Genomic DNA, 26,834 nt, shown 5'->3' with positions numbered 1-26,834 from the left:
AGTTCCAACTTGGGTGACATCTTCTTCACCATTCTCAAAGTGTGTCCCTTTATAAATAGAAAAATGGCAGAAATTGCCATATCTGTATTCTACTTTTTCTTTGTCTCAACCAAAAATTATGAAACTTATAAGCAGTGCTAAGGCCACACCAATTTAATTTCTTGTTCTACGGATTTTTGGACTTCAAAATTTGGGGCGAGCGAGCGATTTGAAAATTTAAATAAAAAAATATTTAATTTGCAAATTTTTGAGGCGAAGCTTGAAAAGTAGAGGCGAGCGATTATAATTTTTTTTTGTAAACATAAAATACATGTAGTAGGTTTTGACAATATTAAAGCTTGATTTATCACTTGTACTTTGACATTTCTTTAATTTCTGAAGTATTTTTTCCCTGTTCACCAAGAAATAATTAAATCTGGTCTATGTATGACATGTATGTGTGACTGACAATGAGACAATTCTCCATCCAAGTCATAATCAGTTTGGGGAGAACCCCTTAATGTTATAAATATCCCTTTTACATGTTTTATGAGGGATCAATATAAGTTAAAATATATTTGTTTGTACAAAAGGGCTCATATTTTCTCAAAAAACTATATATCTATCTGGTATTAAATGGTCAAAACATGTCCAAGAATTTTGTAATATTCCTGGACTTTAACCATGTTAACACATTTACTTTAACAGTTTAATATTATTCAAAATAAGTGGACCACTCTTTTAGAAAAAGTTGTTTAAAATATGATGTAATTCTCCTCTTTTTGGGTACAAAATTCTAAGTTTTCAAAGGTTTTGTATAGAAGAACTATACAAATCCTTGGTATTTCTAAATTTTTTTTCTACATCAGTAAAATGACCCCTTGTCCATGTTGTCTGAGGGAGGGTTGTTCTCAACCTGATATAAATAACAAACACAGGTCAAAGTACGGACTTTTACACAGGGCTTTGATACAGACCAAACAGCAGGCTATAAAGGACCCAAAATTATTAGCGTACACAATTCGAACAGGAAAACCAACGATCTAATTTATATATCATGTACATCCAAACGGGAAAAATTATACCAATGAACAACATTACCAAACGATAACTGCTGAACGACAGGCCCCTCAATCAATCAGGACAGGTGCATAAACATGCAGAGGCTATGGATAGTTTTGTTTCGCCAGCATACAATATAATTGCAGTTGAAGGCAAATCCTTCAGAAGTTCTTTGTACTTTATTCTAACAACTAACATGTTTTGATAGGGAATATAAGTAAGGGGGAAAGTACCAATTTTTTGTTCTTTACTCCGGTATTTCCGCTGATATAGATTTATATCGGAGATACAAATCCTTGATCGGAGCACTCCCGCTTTGGATAAGTAGGTTTCATGCTGAAACAAATATTCTCACAGATATTTACAAAGTGTGCTGGGGTGCTTTTATGTTTAAAATCGTTATATACAGGTTAGACTGTGATTTTAAAAACAAATGTTGATATCTTTTTATAATGTTTACAAAAAAAACGGTGCGGGAAATGGACTTGATTACATTTCCGGATGCGGGAAGCGGGAATATAAAAAAAATAAAAAAATTCTGTTTTAAAAAAAATAGGTGCGGGCGGGTCCGTCGAACAAGGAATCAAATTGGTGTGGCCTAATGACCTCAAAAAAAGATCAAGTCTGAATTTAGATTGTGTCACTTTTTCAGTTTTTGAGCTATCCCATTACTGGTTGTAATTAAGAGCACTCAAACCCCTGATCAATCTCTAATGCCAACACACAGAAACAACGGTCATCTTATTTTCAAAGTATACAAAAAGTCACTAGGTTTAAATAAGTACATTTGACTTTTTCACATTTATAAGCAGAGACATCTGTTTCCAATGACACATCTTTCTTTTATTTAATTTGCATGGCATGGCATATTTGAATAAATATAAAAAAAGACAATATGTAAAGGCTTCTGACACAACAAGAAATAAAAGTAGAATCTAATAGTTTTATCGCTTTTTTCCATAGTGAGTTATGAGATTTCAGATATCTGGTGCATATTTGACCTCACACGATTCACAAGTTTGCAATTAGCTTCTGTCATATATATCTTTGGTTAAAACAACTATCTATTTATAGGGAACCATTGGTAATAAAAATGTACCTGTGTACATTAACTAGATTTGTTTTATTTTAATTTACTGTTGATATATGAGCTATTTTTCACAACCTTGTAAAATAATTTTTTTAATGTTTGATGGACTTTATGTGTACAAAAAGAGGAATTTGTAAGTGCATAAGGTTGCTAATTTACATGGACACATTGCAAATTGGATGCAATTAAAACTGCTTTTAAACAATGATGGTTATTGATAATTTATCTTTACACTGGATTTTTGAAACATTCCTGAAATGAAAATTTACATAATGTTCCATACATGTAATGCCATTGTCTAATACATTTTGATAGAACTTTACAGAAGACATTTGTTATTTCACAGAGTATCAAATATGGTTTCATTTTAGTAATACATATTATAAAATCAACTGAGAATTTGTTTGATATAATTTCAGATTTTAAAAATAGACGGTGGTGGTACATTGTCCAGACAAGGTTCACAGGCAGTGTTAAACATTAACTCATCAAGTGCTGGTGCTAGTTCTGCTTAATCTACAGGCATTTGTAGTAGTGTTGTTATAATTACAAATCAAAATTAGTGGAAACAATTAGTCCCTAAACAGACAGTAAATGTGATTCCATTGTTTCTTATTAGCCAGTGTAACTATGTGTGCTACCTCAGTTCTCAAGAAACATTTAGATATGATAGACAAAGAGTTTTATATGAAGTTGTTGGCTTTAAATGTGTAATATTAACATTTGTATTTAATCATTTTTGATACATTGTATGTGTTATGTGTCAAATTAGCTAAGAAAAAGAAGTGCCATGTTAACATATGATCCACCTCTAATCATGATTGCTATGGGTTATCTCCCCTTTAATTATTAAAGCAACTTATTACTGTCATTCACAGAATGCTTAACTTATTAATACTTTGTCTGTTGCTTTGGATGTTAAGACATTTCAATAAACCAATATGATTTGAAAATAAGCTCTTGAGTTATATACCTTTTTTTTAATAGCTGAATACTTTCCAATAACATTTTATTCATTCTGTTAAGATATTAGTGGGTTTTCATGTTAGTGATACTTCATTGAGAAAATTAATTAACATACAGTTTAAAGAATATGTAAGAAACAACAAGTTTTTTTTGTGAAACTTTATGGAAGGGTATGATTATAAAGGAAGTAATTATGGACAAGATTAAAATCTAAACCCCATAGGTTTGTGTTAACAACTAAAATAATATATGATTATATATATACCTATATGTTTATTGCAATATTCTATTTCCTGTTTTGTGGTTTGGATACAAAATTTGTTGTTAACGTTAGATTGATTCATTGCCTTATTAATTGAATGTCACAAGAGATGATAGATAATGCCAATATTTATATTCCGAGTTATATGTTACTTTTTAAGCAAGTTACATTTAAACAAATATCTAAGCTAGCTATGATTAAAATTCTCGGATTAAAAAAACTTCTTCAATGACATATATAGCCTTATATACAGATGTAAAAACTTCCTCTGGTTGCCTTTTTTGTTGTCAATTCTATGCATAATATGTTACCAACCAAACCGGTTTGATGTTATTTTGTTTACATAAGCTATTCTGTGATAAGTAATCCCCCTTTTTTTATTTCAGTTTATGCACACAATTTACTTAGAATCAGGATATATATGATTAAAATATGCATTAATTTCTTTTTATGTAAATAATAGTTTGAAATTATGAGGCATTATCTTGATTAAATGAAATTGATTTATCTTGTCTTTTTGTAAAAATTTCATCTTGTATTGATTTTGCTTTTCATACATTAAAATGTAAATTTTTCATACGCACACATGTAAATTTCAATCATTTTGTTTGCTGTGCCAATATCACAACTAGAAAGGTTACAAATCATAGATTTTTCATATTTGTATGCTTTAATAACTGTTAGATTTACTCTTTTGAAATGACCTATATCCCAGATTGCCCTTGGTACCTAAGTTGCGCATTTCAAGAAAAATGATGTGGGAAAGAGTGTGGCAAATTTAATTTGAAACATGTTCTAAACTCCAATTTATCATTAAAAGAATTGAGGTTTACAATAATAAATCATCATGCAGCCATCCCTTTAAAATACTATAACATTCAAAGTATAATTTATTAAAAGAATCAGATTTTGATGAATGGTTGTAAGATGGTAATAAAAATCATCATTGTTCATATCAATACGTTTTTTAATTCAAATATTCAGGCATCTCTGACATCCAATATAGCTGCAAGTGTTCAGAAAATAGTCAATAAGAGTTGCATACAATGTTTTTGACCAAGTAATCTTGATTGAATATCCCAGTGCCTGTTTTGGTTATTAAATGGTTTCATTGTGTAAGATCTCCTATTGATAATTTTCTTTCTTATTATACAATGTGATAGTTTAAATATGACAAGTAAATATGTTTATCAAAATATAACAAAGTATTTAAGTATTTAATTTAATATATAGCAAGATATACTTAGTTCTGACAAGAATATCTTTTGGGATTATTATGGAATTCTCTTGGTATATATTAAAAGGGTTTTATTCAATATATGTTTATTCATCTACTAACACCCATAGTGCAGTGACTACAGTACATTTATAGTACCTTGATAGCAAGATAAATATTAAAGCAAGTTGACTTATTAATTTGATGTTAAAAAATTCTTAACATATATAGAAGTACTTTAGTATGTCCTGTGTGTCTTAATTGAAAGCTTTTAGCTGAATAAATGTTAAATGCATGTTTTTTTTTATAATTTTCTCAAGTCTTTAGAAAACACCAACAAAGTGGTAATTGTAAAGATGATTTTTTTCTTCTTCAATTTTTCAAGTCTGAAAGCAGTGCAAGGTCTTGAAATGCAAGTTTTTTTCTTTTTCTTAGATTAGTTATATGCCGATCAACTCATGCACATGTTGTTTTTGACACTAGTTAATATTAAATTAATCTAAATCAAATATGCTTATCTTGATGTATTAACCCCCGTTGTTGTTTAAAGTATGCTATTGGTATGGATGTTGTATGATGAGATGTGTAAAGATGTGGATTTCAGGTAATTTAGAAAGGGTAAAACATATTCTTGTAAAGAAAAAATGGCATAGATATATATGGAGTTCATAAACTTTTGTTAACAATTATTTAATTTATGGGGACTTTTCATATGGGTGGATATGAATGAGACAAAAAGTTCAAATTCAAGAAGATAATAAGAAAAACTTATATTCTAAAATTAACAGTGCATTATCAAAGTAATGCTTTACTTAAACCATCAGATAAATTTTTGATTGTATACTTCTACAAATAAACAAGAATATATTGAATTTTAGACAGGATGATTAAATGTATAATGCATAATTTGTTATGTATAAATGATGGCTATATAGTATACCAGTGTTCATAGTCTAGCTATATATTTACATGTGCTTTATGTGTACACTATATTTGTGTGAGTTAGTGTGTGTGTACACTATAATTTATGCCTAAGCAGATCTGAATATAAAATTAAATTTGTTATTATTTGTTATAAAATGCAATAAATATTATAACCACTAGTACTTTGTATTCAATGTAGTAATGACAATTGAGATTAATTGATTGTTGGTTTCCTTTATAGTCCTATAATCTGGCTAGATGTGTGTTTGTTTGTTTGTTTGTTTGTTTGTTCGTCTGTTCCTCTTTCCAGCTTGAAGTCCAATCAACTTAAAGCATAGTACACATGCTCCCTATGACATGAATTTTCTAATTTTAATGCCAAATTAGAGTTTTGACCCAAATTTCCCAAATACTATTGTTGTACTTCCCATTTCATGGTTTACACTGGTGACTTGCATTGTGTATACTGTAAACCAACTTATTTTCGCGGATACTTTATTTCGCGTTTAGCCCTTTCGATTCCATTTCGCGGTAATTTAATTTCGCGATTTTCTAACTAACTTGATGTAGTTTAATAAGGAAAGATGCAAGTTTTACATATTCGCGACGATTTAAATTCGCGTTATTTTTCTACTCGCGAAAGTCGCGAAAATAAATCACTCGCGAAATTTAGTTGGTTTACAGTATGTGAGTATAGCTGTGTCTCTGAAAAACTGAAAAAGGAGGTCCCTTTAACAGATTTTATGCTTCCTTGACTGATACAATGTTTTATACAAGTAAAAGGTTTTGTTAACTATAAAACCCGGTTTAATCCACCATTTTGTACATAAGAAAATACCTGTACCAAGTCAGGAATATGACAGTTGTTATCAATCTGTATAACTCAATTCCATTCAATAAGGGACTTTCCGTTTCGGATTTTCCTCTGAATTAGGTACATTTGTTATTTAATTTCTGTACTTTGTTTCAGTTCTTGTCACGCTGAAGTTCAGTTTCCCCTTTGATAACTTCGGTTATCATTTACAGATACATGTTTAAGATTTATCATGCTCACTAGGAGACAAATAAATCCTGTAATCTTATGTTTTTTCTCTAAATTTATGGTCAATGTCTTCCTCTACAGTCAGATTGTTTGAGACATCTGGTGGACATTCACATATCCCAGTATTTCTATATCCTAGATATCTTGTTAAAAGCTTCTATTAATGTCTATTCAGCTGATACATCTGGGGGAAAAATATCTACCTGTACAGTTTGCTTCAGCCTGAATTTCTGGTCGACATTTTCATACACTGCAGGTTAGATTAATCTTTTCTCTAGTTCTTACAGGATTTATCCTTTTCCTGACCTGGTGATTTATTTTTTGTAATCAACGCCTGGTTCTCCATTGGTTAAAAAAATTTCATGAAGCAAAGTTTTGTTGCATTCCTCTGAATTTCTTATTGTGACATGAAAAAATGCAATCTTGTCTGATGACATCACATTAAAAGAACACATCTCTTTGCATATCATACGAAAAGAAGGATTGACTTTGTGTGCATATCGTTTAAAAATCATTAGAGAAACACATTCCCCCACACACCTTGTGCGAAACGATTTTTATCAACTCTCAACAGTTAAATTTTAATACTTAAAACGCTGGACGAGCGTTCTTTATATCAAAGTCATAGTGAGGCAATCAAGATGAACAAAATCTTTCACTAAACTTCAAGTTCAAAACTGCCCCTACCATTGCTTTTAGAGGAATTTTACGGTAAATCTTGACCACGCTACAGCTGTGAATTATAGTTCACCGCTTGCTAAGTAATATCAACAAATTGTAAATTTAATGTAATGAATTTCGGCATGAGTTGCCCGACAATCATCACAAATTCTTCATTAAAACAATTGTAGATACATAAATAAAGGCAACAGTAGCATACCACAGTTCAATAGTCGTAAATCGATTAATGATCCTTTATTTATTAAAACAAATGTCAAGCTAAAAATCTTTGGGAGTTAAAAGTGAATAAGTTAAACAGAAACTATCAAAGATTGACACCAAAATTGAGAGATGACAAAAACATTACTATACCTTTATTGTCATAAAGCAAATGCATAACATCAGTTCAGAAATAACAACAACAATTAACATTTACAATATAAACATAACAAGGGTGGGGTGACAAAAGTCGCTAGCCTTGAGAACAAACACAAGTATAAATATGTTTTTTTTAAAATGAACACTCAAATCAACACTAATTGCAAAGATGATAAAACATTTAAATATATGTTTAACAATACAGAAATTCACTTTAGGAACGAACACATGCACGTTCTTAAATTTCAGTTAGTTATACTTTTAATAAAAATACAATAAAACATACATTCACAACAACTTAACTTCATAAACTGTACAAAAGATAACACAAATACTGGTACATGCAAAATAATCATAAATTTAACTATTATTTACAAGTCTTATGCATAATAGCCTTTGAAAGTTATGTTGTCACAGTTTTTAAATGAACTAACTGTTAACATATACATTTTAAAGTCTCGCTCTATTGAATGCAGCCACAGGAGTAAACAATACAAGTGAACAATACAGTTATCTTCACGAATAAAGTTCATGATTTTAACATCTGGACTTTATAGTTCGCTATCATTGTAATATGCGTTTTAGCAATGATAACTGTTATTCTTGTCATTTCGTGGCTCTCATTTGTATGTATGTGTCTTAATACAGACAGAAAATTAACATCAGTGCATACATGTCTTCACACGAGAAACTTCAAATGTTAAATTCAAATAAGTTCATGTCTCTTTCATACACTATTTCGTTATTTTTGCTTTGTTCAACACGTCTTGTGTACACTTTGAAATTGTTTTGAGATACAGCTATTTCTATTTCTGTTCGAGTTTCCTTCCTTGGTTTTGAAAACGGTAACAATATAATTCCTGACAGAATAAAAATAGAAAACGCAAAAAGGTATACGATGTCTCTATTGCCAGACGCTTTCTGTAAAAATGCTGAAAATAATAAAGAAACTATAATATTGAACTCTTTTATAACTAAGTTATTATTTAACCTATTTTCCCTCCAATTTGAGACTTTTATACTGTATTATGTCTCGACTCCAATCTGCATATTATAAATCATTCCAACATTAAGCAATCATAGATTTCTTTTGAAACACAAAATTCTAAAAGTGTGAGTATAATGGTATATTTCTTCATATTTCTTATATGGCTGTGTGAAACTTATCACCCCTGGGGCGTATTTAATATTATATGACAGACATATCAAGACATATTATCTTTCTAAAGACTGTATACTTTTAACATAAGATAATGTCTGTACCAAGTCAGGAATATGACAGTTGTTATCCATTCGTTTGATGTGTTTGATCTTTTGATTTTGCCATTCGATAAGGGACTTTCCGTTTTGAATTTTCCTCGGAGTTCGGTATTTTTGTTATTTTTAAAACTTTTGACTGTTTTTAGTCATTAGGAAATTAAATCAAGATTGAAAATGTCTGAAATTTATTATAAATTTTAGAATGTCTTGTAACCTGGTGACTGTAAAGAACTATCTTAAACGTAAAAAAAATACTATTGATAAAATGTTCATCTAAATGCCGGATTTATCTGACACGATTCAATCTAAAAGGATTTGCAACAATCAATAAATATTTCATCAACATACATGTGAACAGAAAAAAGAGGTATTACAGATAAAAAAGTAAAGGTGACATTAAGAATTCAGCATTAAAGTCAAGAATATGAAAGTTGTTTTCCATTCGTTTGCTGTGTTTGAACTTTTGATTTTGCAATTTAATAAAGAACTTGCCGTTTTGGACTTTCCTTGGAGTTTCGTATTTTTGTTATTTTACATTTTACTTACCTGCAATTGGGGTTCCAATAAGACCACCGACACCTTGCATCGATAATGCTAAGCTTAATCCTCTACCATAATATTTTAATTCCAGTAAATTTGTCAAACACAAGTTGAAACCAATTAATGACCCTCCTGTAAAGAGAACGTAACTTTTAAGAGTGTCGAGGGAATGATCATATTGCGATTAAACAATTCATGATTGACTACTGTTTACTGAACATCCAATGGCAATGTCTTAGCTATATTTAGGAGGGGGACACATCAACAATACTTACAACAGGCAGGTCCTGCAATAGACGTTGCCCGGCAAATCAAGAAATACAGAGATAACGAAAAATAAACAAAGCTTGGAAAATGTTTTTATCGTTGCATGTTGTAAGCTTTTTGGATCTATATCAACTCTTTTAAATTAAAAAGACGACTTAATTGTTTCATTATTTGTCTTTTGTTTGTATTTAAATCACAAATTTGATCGATCATTGCCAAAAAACATTTTCCCAACTAGTGTTGATTAAAATAACCTTAGTACATCAGCCGGTATTAGAGTGTTTATTTCAATTGTTCTATTGAACAACAGTTTCAAAATATGTTGCCATTATAGAGTAAGGCTTTACAGGTATCATGCATGGCTGGTGTTATCCTTTAAGGAATGATATTTTGTAGTATCTGAATTCATTTATAAAATGTATGGACTGGTATTAGAGCTTGGATACGGTAATGACTTTTGTCCATCATTGAAAGATGTATTAAGCCCTGTGGATGTTTAATCTTTTTTTTTGTTTTTTGTTCTTGTTGTGCGAACTCGATGACGTTTTACCAAATAATTTATTCATATAACATGACAGTTGACGATCATGTGTATGTATATTTATTTACTTGCTTTTATCTCACAATACAACCAAAGTCATGTACGATATGCAGACATATTAAAATATATGAGTACCAATATTATTATAAGCATATGATCGCTTACTTAGTTTATAGTTTAATAAGATGTTTGTAGTTTATTAGTATACAATGATTGCGTGAAGATCAAATAAAACTTACCCTGAAAGAAACCGTTTAACAAACCAAAAACGATGAAATGGTAAAGTTTTGTGGAAAATGGAACTATTATCAGTGTTAATCCAACAGCAAAAAGGAAAATTATCCACAGCTTTGTAATGTGAGAAGGAAGTTTGTAGGACAAGAATCCAAACGTAAGTCGTCCCAAAATCTGCAGCACTCCACTAATACTAAATACCATAGAAATATCATCCATGCCTAATCCAACAGAGAGGCCTGTCTCCGGGAGAAACCCAATTGCAACGTAATATCCAGCGACGAACAAAACATTCGTTATCATGTACATTATAAAGCTTGGTCTCTTAATAAACGAAATGTCAATCTGTGTTTTGTGACTGGTCTCAACGCCTGTTTTTGATTCTAAAACAAACAGCAAAATACATTTTTGAGATGATTTTGGAAGTATAAATGATGGCATTCATTTCTATTTTGTCTTTATATTAGTAGTGTAAGCTAATAATCGTCAGATTTTGACTATAAGATAAAAAAATAAATAATTGAGATCTGATAAAAAGGAGACACATTCCCAAAAGTGATAATCGATGAAATCGATATTTATCTTAATATCATTCTTGGTTTTGAGGTAGGAAAGTTTCTATTCAGGCCATAGATTAAGTAGATTAGTGAAGAAGGAGCTGGTCATGCCTTCGAAGGGCCTGATATTACAACCGGTTTCTGTTCGGTTCGTTTTGCTCAATCTTTTGATTAACGTGTAGCGTTTTGTGTCCTGTTGTTTGTCTATCGTCCGTAATTTTGTGCCATAATGTACTAAATGACGAACACACCCATACATCTGCTGATTGACACAAGAAAGGCAAATTATGATTTAAAAATAGTTTTCGGCTTTAAAATCCTGTGTACACTGCATTAGTTAGTTGATTTATAAAATAAGAGAATTAGACATAATATAATATAGAAAAACAAAATATCACCTTTAGTGTTTAGGGGAAAGACAACTGCTCCGCATACCACCGTATTCAACATTAAAGCTGAGAAAATCATCATTGTTCCATGAAATCCGTAGTTTTCCAGCAGCAGTTTTGTGACAGGAGAAAATATAATCATTGAAAATGAAGCACCTAAACTGATAAGTGTCAATGCAGTGGTTTTCTTCTTATCAAAATACTTCTCTGTTGCCATCATACACGAAACTAACGACAACACAGCTCCAAAACCTAGATAACGAACAAAATATGGAAATAATGAAAATAAAATTGACTTTAAACCAATTAAAATAATAGTGAAAATGACTTCTTACTTATATAGCTGTTGAATAACTTACTTCTGAAGAATGGTATACATGTAAAAATCAGTGTTGTGTCTTTTCGGGACCTTCAATTCAGCGCTTCAAAAGCTTTAAGTTGAAATTTTAAGTCTAACAACGGTTGTTGTGAATTGGAAAATGATTTCTTCAATTGCATGTTATGAAAGGCAGTTCAATTTGGTTAAATCTTCAGATAAGTGCTACTCGAAGGTTTCATAGTCATTAGGGTTTGTTTGTTATTCATGTTGTTAGTGTGCTGACTTTTCTTCATTATGGATTTCGAAGATAAATTCTTCAGCGATACCTGTATCTTGGCATTGTACAAGGTAATGGTTTTTTTTCCTCTTTTTATGGCGTCGTTACAATACATCAGTTTGATGATTGATGTGTTCTGATTGATAATTTACTCTTCAATGTATCATTGTTTTTATTACTTGCAGTTTTTATTGGCTTTGAACTAGCTGTCAGTAACTGCGAGAACTCTCAGATCTGTAGTGTCTTTTGTTTTGTAGATTATAAGTTTAAAGTACCCGTCCACGTCCACTCTGTTTTTAGATGTATTTCTATTTGTATCCATCTGATGAATTAAACCTTTTCAACAAATTTTTATATATCATGTTGTTCTGTTATATACCTCTATACCAGATTAGGGGAGGGTTGACGCTTTCAAACGAGATTAACCCAGCCACCTTATAAATGTGCCTGTCCCAACCTATATTTGTTTAAAATTTCTGTGTCATTTTGTCTTCTGTAGAGAGATGTGTTATTGGTATTCATTCCACAGCTTTTTTTTATAATAACTTATTCACTATTTATGTAATATAATGATTATTTATATTTATAAGAGAACGCATTATATATATAAAACTACAGGGAATAAAGACAGAAAAAAAAGAATCAGGATACTGAGTATTAAGTCATACCAAATTGTATGTGTTAAACGTGTTATACCGTACCTAGAATTATGCCCATACACAATAACAATAGCGGAAATGATGTCAGAAAAGCAGAGGTGAAACAACCAATAAACTGTAGTATCCCGCTCACTATTAAGACTTGTCTCTCGCCAAATCTTTCAACTACTGGCACCACAAGTACAGCTGTTGAAATAAAGATAGACATAATTGGTAAGGGGGGAGTAAATATTTGTAAATATACAAACGCCAGAGTCCTGGTGTAAAATTTGTCAGATTTATTGTTTAATAACTATGCAACAAAGAATTTCCCCCAAAAAAGAGTAGGGATTTCTCCATGTTGAGCAATAATAGATCACAGGTTAAGACATATATTCGATCAATGATAACGACTTTCTAAACACAGATGTAATGATATTTGGCTTTTTTTTTATTCGAGCTTCAATGATAAGTATTTTGTACACAAAACGTGCGTTTGGCGAAGAAAATTCCAAGCCTGGTATCTTTGACGAGTTTGTTCCTATCATTGGACAATATAACATATATACCTACCTCCTCCCAAAGATATCGCCGTATGTATCGATCCTATTAAAGTTACAGAGGTCAACTCAAACCCTAATTCCTCTGTCATACTAGTATAAAATATTCCAAAAGTATTTGCAAACGCAAAAGACATAGCTACACCGAAACAACTGGCTAACATTACTACCCATGCCCATCCTTCATCTTGAATGTTCCCTTTTTTCTGTTCCTTAGCGACCGTTTTTCTCTTTGGGATGCCTACTCTCTTCCAGGTCATGATGTTGCTTGTCAAATGTTTAAACCGTGAATGAAAGGCTTATTCCTTACGTTTCTATATATTTATTATAAATAATGCAGTTATGACTGGTTTAACAATATATGAAAGTTTTTTAAAACAATAAGCCCTAAAAATACAATACACAAATGTTTCTGCATCTAATGTATTGCTATTAAAAGTCAGAAAGATAAAGCACTCGTCCTTTGGGACAATGACTCAAACAAAATTCGGTAAGATCTATTTGAATGACCCAAAAAGCTGCAACCAAGCTTTCAAAAAATTACTTCGTCCCCTCAATAAAGCAATGCCAAAGTCTATGATTTGCATTGAGAAACCCAAAAATATAATTGGAATCAAAATTCAAAGTAGAAAGGGCTGTATTTTGTAGATACACGTACCTTATTGTTATAAAGAAAGTTGAAGGTCAGTGTAAATGAAATAAACACTTTATAAATTTCGTGCATCAGAATACTTTTTCTGGATTTAAAAGTACTTAGTATATTTTATAGAAGAATGTTAACTAGTTTTTCATTTAGGACCACAAGTTGTAAAGTTTCATTACAAGCAGTAAATATTGGCCATACCACGTTTTATCCGCTTCATAGGACTACAAGTTGTGATAATAAAAAGCACTTGACTCATCAGTGGTGGATGAATCAAAAAGATTGAATGTGTAGGCAAATTAGTTGAAATCATAAGGATAAAATAAATTGTGCCAAATTTGACGACGGCGCGTTAGGCGTATTTAATAATATCCTGATATCTCTGATGACTTTTGAAACTTCTAGGACGTTGCTACTGCTGGTAAACGTTTCGTACACGAGGATATCATCAGCCCAGTAAATAGCACTTTTGAAATGCTTTTGTATATAGCATATTGAATTATTCAAAATAGTAAGGATTTTCTATTCCAATGTAAATAATGATTTAATTGTTTTTATCACAACTTTTCGTAATCTTCGGTATTTTGAGATCTACAACTAATTATTTGAGTTGGCCTACCCTTTTTACGTTTTGTCTACATGAGACTCATCATTGGCTCTTGAATAAAAACAGATTGTAGGCCAACTTAAATAGTTACTACTTTTCTTGAAGAAATGACTAGTAAGACGTAAAATGTATTATCAAATTTACGAAAAACCTTACCAAAAAATATAGTTTCCCACACTAACATTGTTCATATTTAGGTTTATAACATGGAGCGGAATACATGCATCGCAGGAGACGTGTATCCTATCAACACACCCGGTTTCTCTTGTTTTGGATATCATTCGTTTCACTCAGATTTTTTTGTTACCTTAATTTTAATCTTTTTAATCGATTTTCGAGATCTGAACATTGGTAAAGTTCTGTCACATTAATGAATACTTAATTTCCACAAAATTTTGGTATTGCGCGTTTCTGATTACGACAGCAAGAAAAAAAAGATACAAACTAAGGGTGAAACTGAAATCATAAAAGTCCGATGAAAACAGATTCTCATCTTCAAAAATGCACGATAAATAAAACTAGAAAGGCGCTTCGAACGCTTTAAATTCACATACTTTATTTTCGTTTACTAGTCTTGGCTAAATTCTGCTTATTATTGAGTGCTAATTTCGAATGGTATGTAGTCAGTGTGTCGGTACTCAAATAACACCTTATTTTTAAATTCTCCTTACATAATTTAATGAAGAAATTATTTAAAAACTAATGTTTCAACTACCTCAGGCAAAGATAAATTAATCCACTAGTTTCGTTGTTATGTTTATCATATTGTAAGTAATTCTGTTTTGCAGGGTTTAACACATACATGAAAATGCGTCAAACAAACCAAATTTACAGTTGGTTATTTTCATCTTTAAAGGCAAAAATATATGTAAGGCTAAAACGATGTGGCTGTTGTCTAATATTATTGACAAGTTCCAAAAATTCGGATATTTTCGCACTTCAAAAAGACCTGGAACAAAACAATTGAAAGGCAAAATGAATATGTTAATATCTTACAGACTAATGTTTGGTTATATAATTACAAAGCCCATAATTTATTATGTATTTCCATGAGGAAAGGGTATAAATAATCTAGCTTCTACACAGTATGAAAGCATTTTTAAAACACAATACAATACAAATTTATAAGTGGTAAACAAATAAAAAGAAAACACCACCGACAAACAAGAAACAACTACTATGAGATAAATAACAGTCCTCAGACACTATACCGAAAAATAAGGACTGACCTACATGAACCACGCCTGGAACCGGTATGATTTTATAAGCAAGAAGGGGGGGGGGGATTAAGCATGTCAGGTCAACTGTTGGCTTGATAACTACAACTATACCCTGATTCCAGGCGGTTGCAGTCAATTCATTGCAGGAAAATTAATAGCAATTATTATGCTAGATGAGTTGTATTAATGTTTCATTTTTATTCTTCACATTCATAATTTAAATCTCTATGCCATGTGTTACGCTCAAATTCGATATTGAAACTATGATGATTTATTTTCTTATCAATCGAATATCAAAAGATAACACTTATAATGGAAAGTTCTATATTTCATATTAAACTTAGGTACAAGTCTCTTGTCTTAAGGAGGGATAAATCGTACTTTGTAAAATACCTTTAAACTCAAACAAACAATTTTCGGAAACTGACATTATCAAGATGCTTTATTTCTTAAATGTCAACATATTTATTACTTTTTCTAACAGGAATAAGTCAGTTGTTATCAAATAGTCCGTTTCTACGTATGTTGACGTTTTTTGTTTTTGTTTCAGTTCATTGGTTCTGTTGTTCCATTGTTTTCCTCTTGAAAGTGATGTGTTCCCTCGGTTTTGGTATGTGACCCGGATTTGTTTCAGTTGAATTGATTTATGGCCGTTGAACAGTGGTATACTTCTGTTGCATTTAGTTTTAAACAAACAATTGTTATTTCCATGGAAATCAACTGTACTCTCTTCTAGCCGATATGTTCCTTTATTCATATGAGACTGATTTCATACAGGAACTTCTTAAGAAAGAAAAGAAACAAACAGTATCCTTGAACTTTACTTTCCGCTATAAGATGATTTTATCTCACTTAATAATTTTAAATTTCTCATGTGAGTACAAACCCGGTAACAAATCTAATTCTGTAGGTCACATTCGTGAGAAGGGGGCGGAATTGTAGTTCATGATTCATGTTGCTGATTTTGGTAAATTTGAAAGAATAATAATATTCTGGTAAAAATAATGTCAAAGATATACAAATAACTAAAGACGAATAAAAATTATATGAAAATCATTAACATTAGTTTAAAATATTTTACTTTAGATATTGATGATTTTTCATATGTTGACGTGTTAAAAGTCATCCGACCTCCTCTATTCTTCTTCAATCATAAATGAATAGATTAAGATGTGGTATATACATCAATTGTTGTGTAAATGAATAATGCCGTTAGTTTTCTCGTTTGAATTGATTTACATTATCATTTCGGGGCCTTTCATAGCTGACTATGCGGTATGGGCTTTGCTAATTGTTGAAGGCCGTATGGTGCCCTCTAGTTGTTAATTTCTGTGTCATTTGGTCTCTTGTGGAGAATTGTCTCATTGGCAATCATACCACATCTTCTTTTTTTATAATAAATTCACAAATAAGATATCAATGAAATAAAACAAAAAAACGAAAAAACAAAATGACACAAAAATACAAATGACACAAGAAAAACCAAATTACCCATTTTCAAACGACACAGAAAAAAAACCCAAATGACCCAAAAATAACCCAGATGGAGATGAAGAGATGCATATACACTAATGTAAAATTCTTGATAATCGTGAATCACAAAGTTTTTATCAAATTTATCAGGGACATAACAGATCTGTCATCAGCAAAGAATTCTGGAAATGACAAAAACATTAAATTTTACAAAGACAACAGCAGACAGGGTTCAGACCTTGGGTAAAAATATGAACATTTTGATGAAACGAACTACATTTTTCGAAATCTCAACTCTACCCCCGATTATCAACGATTAGTTTGACAACAAAGGTAGATAAAACAAGCGATAAATATTAATAAAGGATACTTTTTTAGAAATAATAATGATAAAATATATATAATAAATAACAAAACAAAATTTAAATTAACAGTAAAACAATAATTAACAGTAAAACAACAATTAACAGTAAAACAATAATTAACAAGACCATATTCTACTTATTACATAAACAACAATAATAAACAAATTAAGTCATACCTTGACATTATATTAGCATTGCTAAACAGAAAGTTAATATATGTATCGCGTCAACATAACGGATAATCAAAGCATACACTTAAATTGTATCACGATTTACGTTAATGAAATTCATTTTCATAAACACTGTACTACAAGTAAGAATTCATAATGTGATATATTTCAGAATATCCAGTTTGTCCGTCAGAATATCCAGTTTAGCCATGAAATCATTTCTTAGTCATCTCTTTTGTCACCTATGCTAGTGAACGTTCTGTTCTGAATTTGTTAAAGAACATAACAAAAGTGTAAAGTTGTTTCACCACACCACTTCAAGGTATTTTCAAACGTTAAATTCAACTAAATCAACATATCTTTCATACACGATGATGTTGTCTTCGTTGTGTTCGACACGTTTTGTATAGACTTTCAACTTCTTTTTCGATACACTAATTTCTATTTCTGTTGGGTTATGTTTCCTTGCTTTTGAGAATGGGGACAATATAAGTCCCGAAAGAATAAAAACGATAGACGCAAAATAGAATGCAATGTTTCCATTTCCAAAAACTCTCTGTAATGATGCTAAAAATAGTAAAGAATGTTTGGTATTTGTATTATATTTTGGATATTCGAGTGTTTTAACTGAAGCATCACTGAAGAGATATTAATTGTCGAAGTGGCATATGTTGCATTGAAATCGGCACCGAGTATGTTATTACTAGTAACTTTGCAGCTAAACTGTCGCCCCGACTAATGTTCGTGTTGAGTGGTCATTTGCTCTTTTATAAACACAAAAAGTTTAAAACAATTTAGATCAACAGTCCACTTCCTTATATTTATAATAATGCAAACTATTTCACCTGGATTGTACTGAATGGAATACAGTAATTGATAATCGAATAGATGATAACCTAAAGACTTTTCTGAAACATAAAATGACATGGTGTTGTCAGTTTATTTTCAATCTATGAGTTTGACTGTCCCTCTGGTATCTTTCGTTCCACTTTCATTGACACATGCGAAAAAAGGTGGCAATAAAAAACTTAGTTTAATATTTGATTTACTAACCTGCAGTTGGGTTACCTAATAGACCACCGACACCTTGCATCATTAAGGCAAAGCTCAGTCCTCTTCCATAATATTTTAGCTCAAGTAAATTTTTTAAACACAAGTTAAAACCAATATTGGAACCTCCTGTAAAGAGAACACTTCTTGAAACATTGTCAAATGGCTTAGAAGATTGCAAATATGAGTCATATTATATATATATGTATATATTAACCTAAACGCAACAAAAATAAGTTGAAAAATATTTTTGTCATTCTTTTTTTATTTAGGTTTCTATCAACTTCTTAATTCTATTTAAAACATGAATTTACTCTGCTTTTACTTTCTCTATATAAGAATTTCAGTTCCAAAATTGAATCTTTTGATTTCCCCAAAACTTGTTTTTCAAGTATTTGTTAACAGTAAACTATACTTTGACCTTGTATACAGAATTGCATGTTTTTATATGGTATTAATAGGATATCGTGTATTATTCGAAATCAATTTTTATATTAAATAGACTAAATGTTTCTTATGCGTTTTTGTGTCTTTTGTAATTCCAGAAGGAGGATCGAGGGTTTGAAAGTCTTGTGTTACCCTTTCACGTGTCGATGTACCTATCACAAGTCAAGAATATCATTGAAGATTGTAATTGGCACCGATGAATACATTGACAATGTATATAGCATATGTTTAGATCTTGACTTATTAAAAACAAATTTTGTCAATCATTATAGGTCTAATTTTGTGATCTGCACAAATATTTCAATTGTGTTGTTCATTTGATAAATATTTTACATTTACCCTGATTTTATATGAATTTGGTTAAATATACTTACCATGAAATTACATTTATAATATATAGAATATGTTTGCTTTCACAACATGTTCTCATCGCAATTAACTAGGTGATTAAAAATTACATCCATGAGATGTACTCACCTATGTCATAGTTCACCTGTGTAACATACACTAGCTTTAGTTTTAATTTTTGCGTTCAAGAGAACGCATGTTTCTCGTCGGCAAGGATTTTTAACAGTTTACTGTTGAAAATCCTTATGTTTTATAAAAGACATTATTTGTTTTCGGAATATCGATATACGATTAATTTAATGTAAATCAGAATACAGCGCTTCTGCCAAGTTTCTGATATGCACGTTTTCGTCATTTTTACAGCTTACGAGTCTGGAAATACGACGACATAGAAAATGACCTTTGTTTAGCCGCCATTTTCAAACATTAAATCGGGTCCGAGGAAAGGCAGAATTTAGCTGTCAAAATCGGACATGTTACGTGAGTGCTACGTTTTTAAAAAGATATATATTTAAACGGATGTTTATTTCTTTTTTCACGCTCAGCTGACCGGATTTTTCACTGCATTAGAGCAATGCTACGAAACGGGTCGAGTGTAAAGTTTGGATAAAGTCGATTGTTTACAATTTGCAGTCTGTACACGAGACTGTGTAAACACATCACTATATTAAAATCAGAATAGGTATTATGACCAGATCTGATTGTTTTTCATGTGGAAAACGTCCGTATGGGAGCGTATACCACTATTGTCACTAGAACCTCAATTGGTTCGATTGTTTACAATTTGCAGTCTGTTACGTGTACACCTGGTACACGAGACTGTGTAAACACATAACTATTAAATCAGAATAGGTATTTTGACCAGATCTGATTATTTTAATGTGGATAACGTCCGTATGGGAGCGTATACCACTATTGTGACTAGAACCTCAATTGGTTCAATAAATTTCAATCAGAAAAGGGAATCTGCCCATTTCTGATTGTTTTATTTGGAAAACGTTCCATACAGGGAGCGTAGACCAACAGTGATACTGTTTTAACAGTTGATAAATACATCACAATCAGAATAGGGATTTTGCCCACAACTGATGATGTTTATTTGGTTAACCTTTCATTCAGGGAACATAAACCATATTTATTGAAAATAAAACGTGCTCCATGGATCACTATAGACTTAAAATAGAATAGGGATTTTGCCCAAGTCTATTTGATTAATGTTGACATGTTTCATACAGGAAACATAGGAACTAGAACAACATGCATGATTTAGAATCTGTAAGTTGCATTCATTCTAATAAAATACAGATTTGATATCTTACATAAAATTAAATCATAACTATTTATTTATTGCACATTGATATTTATGGAGCATAGAATTGCACGTGGATGATTGTTGCAAATAAAATAAATTAGAATCAGACTAGTGAATTTAAGTCCAGGTCTATCTGACTTTTCTAGACATCCTTCCACCCAGGGAACATTATGTCTACTTTTATTATATTTTAAAACAACACAAGCATAGCTAATATTTGGTTGCACATTGTTTTTTGTGATGAACCAACAGTTTAGTCAATTAACATATTTGCTCATATTGATAATATATTGAACAAGTGTCTGGAAATAGTCAAGACAGATATTAAAGACACTGAAAATGATACATTGTTATCTAGTACAATACAAATGTGATTGTAGTTTAAGCATACCAATACATACTTCTTTTAAATATGTCCAGTTTAAATCAGGACAGTAATTCTTAGAAGCCTGAAATATTTTTCCAGAACAGCAAATTGCTGTAAATATTTAATTATTTTTTTACTGATAAATAATTCTCCAATGCTCTAACAGACATGGAGACAGTAAGAATGGAGCACTGTTCTAAATACAGTTGATAGCTTGTGACAACTCTTTTTACTTATATTAAATTTCATGGTCAGTTTACTTATGACAAGAAGAACATGAATATTATAAGTATGAACTGCTATAACCAATTGTTTGTTTTTGTCGGCAGTAAGGAAACAAAGGCTTTTATATGTTTTTATGTAAACATTAGATTGTCTATTGAATAAAGAATTTAGGGGATGCCATGATGCATTTCACAAAGACTCATTCAAGGTAATGGCTTATATATTGATTACATAATTCAGAGTGTACATTGCCAATGCATTTATTAAATATAATATGTACTAATTCTGTTTTGTTTTGAGTATGTTTTTTCTTATAGGTTTAAAATCTTACAAAAAAAACCTTCCAAAAACCGAAATCCTAAACGGAAACCAGCTTGTCTGCTACATTCTTCGATTTATTGAACATATATGAACTGAACATTAATCCAGGTTATCCCCATGATCCCAAATCTAACCATGTTTATTCTTCTATATATCTATATATTCAAGGATTAAAAGTAGTCTTAGAGATTCCTCACCTGCAAAAAAGCCGTTTAACAAACTGAAAATAATGTATTGATAGAGTTGAGTCGAGAACGGGACTATCAACAGGGTTAGTCCCACAGCTACGAGGAAGATGATCCATAATTTTATGATATGAGAAGGGAGTTTGTAAGATACAAATCCAAACGCAAGTCGTCCTGCAATCTGAACCACTCCACTTATACTAAATACCAAAGAAATATCGTCCATGCCTATACCAACAGAGAGGCCTGTCTCCGGGAGAAATCCAACTGGGATGTATAATCCAGCGACGAACAAAGCATTCGTTATCATGTACATTATAAAGCTTGGTCTCTTAGCAAATGAAACGTCTACACGTGTTGAATGACTGGTATCAGTGACTATTTTGGGTTCTGAAACAAATTGTTAAATGGTTATTTTATAATGACATTGTTTTATTCCCAAATCATGAGATACAATGACTATGTTCTAATAGCAAGGAAAGCATAGCTTATTATGTTGGTTCTACATTAACAGTATTCACATTTTTGTAACATATTTTCACTAAAATTATTGGAATTTTCAAAATGATTTTTCAACAAAATTAATTATAACGACGTGAAGCGCGTCTGACGTACCAGATTATAAGTCTGGTATTTTTAATAAGCTTTACCATTACTTGGTTTATGTCACTGGTCGTCCAACTGGCATCTCCAGCCTAGTTGTCAGCATTTGTTTGCTGACATATAATACAATTTATTTCTAGTGAATTAACTGTTGATAAAGTTGTTTATCTTCTACAGTAAAGTCATGTACATGTGTGAAATAGAAATCATGTTATTTCTGGCTAAATGGTATTGCAAACGGACTGATCCTGGCTGAATTGTATTGAAAACGGACTGTAGTGAAAAGTGTAATTTGTATATTACCACAGAAGATCTCCATAAGTACCGTACACAAAATTAAGCATAAACAGGGATAAGTTATGGCGAGTAGATACTGTTATTGACGAATGATTTAATAAAATAACGACAGAATTTATAGATAATATAAAATGAATAAGTACTTTTCGTGTTCAGCGGAATGACAGCTACTCCGCATACCACCGTATTCAAAAGTATAGCTGAGAAAATCAGCATTGTTCCACGAAATCCGTAGTTTTCTAGCAACAGTTTTGCGACCGGTGAAAATACAACTATAGATAAAGAACCACCTAGGCTGGTAAGTGTCAATGCAGTGGTTTTCTTCTTATCAAAGTACTTGTCTGTTGCCATAATGCATGTAACAAATGAGGTTGCAGCTCCAATTCCTAGATTAAATATGTTTTGTTCAAATTAATTTATTATAAAGAAATATATCATAACTACTAAATCACCAATGAAACTAAACAATTATAAATTTAGGTTAAACTTATTTACTGGGTAACCTGACTCGCAAACCAATCTAGAACTTATACATGTGTAAATGGATATTTTATATACATTTCTTAAACCAGTGTGTTTGCCATTTGACAATATCCACGTAAAAATGACAAAAACCAGAAATACCTAAAATATAAGGAAAAATAAATGCTAGTGTAGTTTTTATTCCCCGATGGTATCACCAGCCCAGAAGTCAGCACCTCTGTGTTGACATGAATTATCATTGATATGGTCATAACTATAGATTAACTGTTTACAAAACTCTGACGTTATGAAATACTACGCCTTTCCTACCTCATGAATAGATTACCTTAGCTCTCCTTATCTCTATTTGACAAAACTTTTAGGAATGTTTGGTCCTCAATGCTCTTCAACTTCGTACTTTATTTGGCCTTTTAAACTTTTTTGGATTCGAGCGTCACTTATGAGTCTTTTGTAGACGAAACGCGCAATAATTATATACAAAATTTAGTCCTGGTATCTATATGATGAGTTTATTTACAACCACTGGGTCGATGCCAATGCTGGTGGAGATTTATTTCCTTGAGGGTATCACAAGCCTATTAGCCAGCCCTTTTTGTGCTGACATGAATTATCATTGATATGGTTATATTTATAAATTAACTGTTTACAAAATTTTGATTTTTTTAAAAATACTAAGGCTTTTCTTCAACGGGCATAGATTACCTTAGCTGTATTTGGCAAAACTTTTAGGAATTTTGGTCCTTAATGCTCTTCGACTTCGTACTTTATTTGGCCTGTTTAACTTTTTTGGATTCGATCGTCACTGATGAGTCTTTAGTAGACGTAACGCGCGTCTGGCGTATATAAAAAATTTAGTCCCTGTGTCTATAATGAGTTTATTTTCCCACTAATTATTTAATATTGTCATCATATTCATTGTTAGGATTTTATTTATAAATCCGCATATGATTTTTCAATTATAAACTTAGATAATCGTATATGGAATCAGATGTTGATTACACCTCAATGATACAACTAGGCAAAAAAAAAACATAAAAATAAAATTGAACTAAATTTGTCAAAATTCATTAATTTAAAAATGGAAATTTAAATCAAGATTTGACGCTTGTCATTGGTTTGAATGTTCTGTAAGACGTCAATAACTTGGTAAACACTGAAAGCTTTAATACTGCAATATCGAAAAGATTAAAAAAAATTAACCCTGGTGTGAAAACAATTGGGAAATTGCCTATTTGTTTTAGTAAAACTAGGGGTTCGGTATTTATGTTATTTTACTTTTGATATATGAATTAAGTTTTGATGTTAAAAGAATTATGACTTGAAGTAAAAGCTAATGTCACGTGCAGAAATAAGTTATATCATACCTAGAATAATGCCCATACACAAAAACAATATCGGAAATGACGTAAGGAACGCTGAGACGAAGCAACCAATAAACTGTAACATCCCACTCACAACTAATACGTATCTCTCACCAAATCTTTCCACTAACGGCACCACCAAAACAGCTATTGAAAAGAAGATTGACATACCAGTAATTGGTACATAATAATTAGAACTATCATCTTCAAGGGTGACAAGGAATATTTGTGAAAAATTAGATCATTATAAAAAGAACAAGAATCGTTTGAAGATTCTCACATGCACAATGAGCAGAATCAGTTAAAATATTTGTTCACATAGATGTATGAAGTATTGAGAAAAGGAAAAGACGCTTCAACAACTTGCTGTTTTCAACCCTTCAATGCATTCATAGTTTAACATCTATGTTACGGTACGAACCTCCTCCAAATGATATCGCCGTATGTATCGATCCTATTAAAGTTACGGAGGTCAACTCAAACCCTAATTCATCTGTCATACTGGTATAAAACATCCCAAACGTATTGATAAACGCAACTGACAGAGCTATACCAAAACAGCTGGTAAACGTTACTACCCATCCCCAACCTCCATCTGGGAGCTTTCCGTGTGACTGTTCACATCCGCCATCCGACAAATGTCTACTTGTCTGTTTATTGACCTCTGTGTTTGTCTTTGAGATTACTGTTCTCTTCCAGGTCATGATGTTGCTTGTCAAATGTTAGTACCGTGTATGTAAAAATGATCAAATCATAAGATAGTTATATAGTAAGTATTGCAGCTAAAACTGGTTTAACAAATTTCAAAATATATCATCATAGTTTGAATATTACTAAACCTTAAAATAAAACAAACAAACAAATACTGGTATCACTTTTGTTTCTTCGCCAATTAGTATCAGAAAGATAAAGCATTCGCACAGAGAACAAGTACACTAAGATCTGGGTACATAACCTTCAATGTTTTAATGCATTAGAACATGCAAGTTATCATAACAATGCTGTTTAGTTGCTTGTTAAGTAATATCCTGTGTACAGCTATAAAATTACACAAATGCTATTATAAAAATCTTTTGGTAGTATTTTTCAGACACTATACAAAGTTGAAGAAGAAATGAGCTGTAAACTTGACGGCAAACCTGTTTTTTTTGTGTTATATTATCAGATTTGTTTGACATGACTTTTTCTGGGCCTAATTTTCAGTCTAGGGCCATAAATGTCAAACAGCATATGTGAAGATCATCGAACCATTGTGCGGTGGACTTTTTGGGGTACATTTTAAAAGAAACGCACAATGGACAATATGATTGTTCATTTTACTTTGGATTGAGCTGTTTTTCTTTACCTATGATTTACAGTTTTGTAAATGATTTATTCTCTACATTATAATTCCCTAAACCCTTTCCAGGTTCTTCAAATACGTATATAAAGTAACATTTGATGGGACACTCAGAATTCGCAGATAAAGCGGAACCGGGGATCACACTTGTTTAGCGTAACTGTTTTCTCAATACACAATAACTGGCTTAGAATATCATTTACGGTAATTTAGTAAAATAAAATTTGTGTACGCGTAAAAAGGAAAGATCAATTTACGATATGCGAAAGTTGGTGATCATCCTCTTTATAACATAACATTCCCTTTCTTACCTAAAACTTCTGGGTCATTCTTAACAAAGATTCGTTCTCTTTTATCATATTGAGAGAGAGTAGAACCATGTGTACTTATACAGCTTGAGTAACCTGTCTTTTTATTAGAATATATTTGCTTTTTTAGTAAATGTCTTTGAAATCTTTACCGAGATTTTGAAGTTTTTTGAAAAATTTCACGACAGTAACATGTTTTTTTTTTCAAATAATGCCTCACATCACATTTATAAGACGAATTCTTAAATTACATTCAAATACGAAAAAAAAAAAGAGTAACGGAAGAAGCAACCATGCAACAATTAAACCAAAAATTATGATTTTGTTATGTGATATGAAATTAGTCTGTGTGGTTAACTTATCACACATATGGGACAATGTCTTGTCGATTGGTACAAATATGTTTTATTTAAAAGCACATCAACTTGTTATTCATTCAGAATCACAATCTGCAGAGAAAATTATCATAATAAGCAGAAACATATTGCCTGTATCCGGTTTTATCCGCTTTTAATACGATTACCAGGCATGCACGATACAATGTCATCG

The 26,834-nt window shown here is 31.3% G+C and overlaps 3 protein-coding genes across 24 annotated transcripts in view; 1 reads left to right on the top strand and 2 right to left on the bottom strand.

Annotated features, from left to right (window-relative positions):
• Positions 1-5,678, top strand: part of LOC139517050 (dedicator of cytokinesis protein 9-like) — a 76,594-nt gene extending 70,916 nt beyond the window's left edge. For 21 of the 22 annotated variants that reach the window (XM_071307668.1, XM_071307657.1, XM_071307652.1 and 18 more), the window contains one exon: positions 2,551-5,678. In XM_071307668.1, coding sequence (XP_071163769.1) covers positions 2,551-2,646 — 96 coding nt within the window. In that variant the 3' untranslated portion in view covers positions 2,647-5,678. The remainder of the gene's footprint in view (positions 1-2,550) is intronic. The other variant, XM_071307665.1, reaches the window with a different exon arrangement.
• A 1,883-nt stretch (positions 5,679-7,561) lies between these two features.
• Positions 7,562-13,452, bottom strand: LOC139517049 (monocarboxylate transporter 13-like). Its single transcript, XM_071307644.1, has 6 exons — positions 13,175-13,452; positions 12,665-12,808; positions 11,377-11,619; positions 10,427-10,804; positions 9,386-9,511; positions 7,562-8,511 (listed from the first exon to the last, which is right to left on the bottom strand). The coding sequence occupies exons 1-6, from the start codon at positions 13,419-13,421 to the stop codon at positions 8,273-8,275; spliced, it is 1,377 nt and encodes a 458-aa protein (XP_071163745.1). The 5' UTR covers positions 13,422-13,452; the 3' UTR covers positions 7,562-8,272.
• A 4,005-nt stretch (positions 13,453-17,457) lies between these two features.
• LOC139515354 (monocarboxylate transporter 13-like) lies at positions 17,458-25,342 on the bottom strand. Its single transcript, XM_071304920.1, has 6 exons — positions 25,060-25,342; positions 24,642-24,785; positions 22,938-23,180; positions 21,907-22,284; positions 18,693-18,818; positions 17,458-18,206 (listed from the first exon to the last, which is right to left on the bottom strand). The coding sequence occupies exons 1-6, from the start codon at positions 25,340-25,342 to the stop codon at positions 17,968-17,970; spliced, it is 1,413 nt and encodes a 470-aa protein (XP_071161021.1). The 3' UTR covers positions 17,458-17,967.
• Positions 25,343-26,834: the final 1,492 nt, after the last annotated feature.

The sequence above is a fragment of the Mytilus edulis genome, chromosome 3 (genome assembly GCF_963676685.1).
Source record: "Mytilus edulis chromosome 3, xbMytEdul2.2, whole genome shotgun sequence".
Lineage (NCBI taxonomy): Eukaryota > Metazoa > Mollusca > Bivalvia > Mytilida > Mytilidae > Mytilus > Mytilus edulis.
Note: the sequence above shows the minus strand (reverse complement) of the source record. Positions and strands in the feature narration are given on the sequence as shown.

Excerpts from the sequence above, each read along its gene's own strand:
- LOC139515354 (XM_071304920.1), bottom strand. The coding sequence starts at position 25,342 with ATGACCTGGAAGAGAACAGTAATCTCAAAGACAAACACAGAGGTCAAT. Across the intron at positions 22,285-22,937 it reads CATTCCGCTGAACACGAAAA|AACCCAAAATAGTCACTGAT; the intron begins GTACTTATTCAT and ends AATTTGTTTCAG. Across the intron at positions 18,207-18,692 it reads ATTAGGTAACCCAACTGCAG|CATCATTACAGAGAGTTTTT; the intron begins GTTAGTAAATCA and ends TACTATTTTTAG.
- LOC139517049 (XM_071307644.1), bottom strand. The coding sequence starts at position 13,421 with ATGACCTGGAAGAGAGTAGGCATCCCAAAGAGAAAAACGGTCGCTAAG. Across the intron at positions 11,620-12,664 it reads GTGTATGGGCATAATTCTAG|GTTTTGGAGCTGTGTTGTCG; the intron begins GTACGGTATAAC and ends TTCGTTATCTAG. Across the intron at positions 9,512-10,426 it reads GTTAAACGGTTTCTTTCAGG|GAGGGTCATTAATTGGTTTC; the intron begins GTAAGTTTTATT and ends TTCTCTTTACAG.